This window comes from Fulmarus glacialis, unplaced genomic scaffold, assembly GCF_000690835.1.
Source record: "Fulmarus glacialis isolate BGI_N327 unplaced genomic scaffold, ASM69083v1 scaffold9143, whole genome shotgun sequence".
In the NCBI taxonomy this organism is placed as follows: domain Eukaryota; kingdom Metazoa; phylum Chordata; class Aves; order Procellariiformes; family Procellariidae; genus Fulmarus; species Fulmarus glacialis.
Window position 1 is genome coordinate 45,451 of NW_009202290.1, and position 2,095 is coordinate 47,545.

The window sequence follows — 2,095 nt, forward strand, 5'->3', positions numbered from 1 at the left end:
ACAGGGAGAGCAATTCCAAGTTCAAGAAACGGAAAAGCTGTTTCTTCTGAAAGATGCATTTAAAGTTCCCCGTCCACACCACACAAAGTCAGAAAACCTACCTAGAAAAATAGCTCCCTGCACCGTCATAATAAAAAACTAAATAGTTACAGCCAGCCAAGATGGTTTGCAGTTAGGGGCGGTAGAAATCACTCCTTTGTACCACTCTGTGCAGTTCTGATTTTAATATAACTAATACCCTGCAGAAAACTGGTGTAGGTCCCCAAATGGATTCCTCCTCCCAGAAAGCTGACATTTAAACTCCCGTCATCCGAAGCGCCCTATTTTGAATACTCAAGTGGAGAGGTGGAAGAGGTAAAAACTCTAAAATACCCACCCATGGAAGTTCTCCCCCGGCGTGTGCGTGGGCATGCCTGGGACACCCGTGAGCGGAGGGGACCCACCAGACACCCTTGTCATCTCACAAAGGCGCTGCCACACAACACTCCACCCCATCACAATACCTGGGTGAGCCCTGGAGCCCACAGAGATACCCATGGGACCATGGGGGAGAGCAAAGGTCAACAGCTGCCACGCACCATATATGAAAGCTTTCAAATCCTGGAGCAAAACAGCTTTGATTAAGCCCGTCGGGATCACACATCATGCCAAAAATCGATGCAGGAGAGAAGCTACTTTGTGACCTGGGTTATAGGCTGGGTCACACGTTAGGGGAGGGCAGCTTCTCCAAGGTGAAAGCGGCCACCTCTAACAAACACAAGGGCCCCTTAGCCATCAAGGTGGTGGACCGGCGACGAGCACCCCCAGCCTTCGTGTACAAGTTTCTGCCCCGGGAGCTCTCCATCGTGCGCAAGATCCGGCACCCCAACATCGTGCGCATCTTCGACCTCATCGAGGTTTGCAATGGGAAGCTCTACATCGTGATGGAGGCGGCAGCCACTGACCTGCTGCAGCTGGTGCAGCAGCTGGGGAAGCTGCCCTGCGTCCCCAAGGCCCGGGACATCTTTGCGCAGGTTGTGGTGGCGGTGCGCTACCTGCACAACCGCAACTTGGTGCACCGGGATCTCAAGTGTGAGAACGTGCTGCTCACCGCCGACGGCCGCCGGGCCAAACTCAGTGACTTTGGTTTTAGCAAGGAGGCCAACAGCTACCCGGACCTCAGCACCACGTTCTGCGGGTCAGCAGCCTACGCTTCCCCAGAGGTGCTGATGGGCATCCCCTATGACGCCAAGAAGTACGACATGTGGAGCCTGGGGGTGATGCTCTACGTGATGGTGACCGGCTACATGCCCTTTGACGATACCCACATCCGCAGCATGCCCCAGCAGCAGAAGAAAGGGGTGCTGTACCCGGAGGGGCTGGCCCCGCTGCCAGAGCCCTGCCGAGCCCTCATCGCCCAACTGCTCCAGTTTAGCCCGGCCTCCCGGCCCAGCGTGGGGCAGGTGGCCAAGAACAGCTGGCTGAAGGGGGACACCTGAATGAGGAAGCCCTCCCCAGAGATCCCGGGAGCGCAGTAACACTTTAGTGCAATCAATGCTGTAGAGGAAAAGCATTTCCGTGGTTTATTGATCATTTTGAGCCCTGGGGTGCCTGTATGTGGAGCTGATTGAACTTCAAGCACCGGCTAGACCATGTCCTCTCAGAAGGTGGTCAGATCCCCCCACAAAGGAGACACGTGAGCCTGCTGCGGGTTGGGTTTCAAGACAGGATGACCACGCTGAGCTAGCAGTAAGAGCAAAGCCTGGGGCTGCTTACACCAGCAGCGGCTGCCTGACCGCAGGGGGGTCCCCGTCAGTCAGGTCGGGGCTCTCCCGCGGAGCCGGCGTGGCCAGGGCAGGGTGGCGAGGTGCCACGTGCAGCAGCGCAGTCCTTTACGGTGCCTGCTCCCTAGTACCTGTAAGGAACGACGAAACTCCCGCACAGCTGCCCCGCTCTGCTGCTCCCCACCCTCTGCCACCGTATGCACAGGGCACTGCCCGGGACTGCAGGAAGAAAGATGTCCTCCCACGGGTCTTGGCTTGTCCTCAACATTGTTCGCCACCAACCTGTGTTTGAGCTGGTGGGAGGGGAGAAGTAGTGGTCCTGCAAATCACTA

The 2,095-nt window shown here is 56.9% G+C and overlaps 1 protein-coding gene across 1 annotated transcript; it reads left to right on the forward strand.

Annotated features, from left to right (window-relative positions):
• Nucleotides 1-581: 581 nt before the first annotated feature.
• TSSK6 (testis-specific serine kinase 6) lies at nucleotides 582-1,478 on the forward strand. Its single transcript, XM_009574241.1, has one exon. It carries the CDS (start codon nucleotides 645-647, stop codon nucleotides 1,476-1,478), a length of 834 nt encoding a protein of 277 aa, XP_009572536.1. The 5' UTR covers nucleotides 582-644.
• The last annotated feature ends 617 nt before the right edge of the window (nucleotides 1,479-2,095 follow it).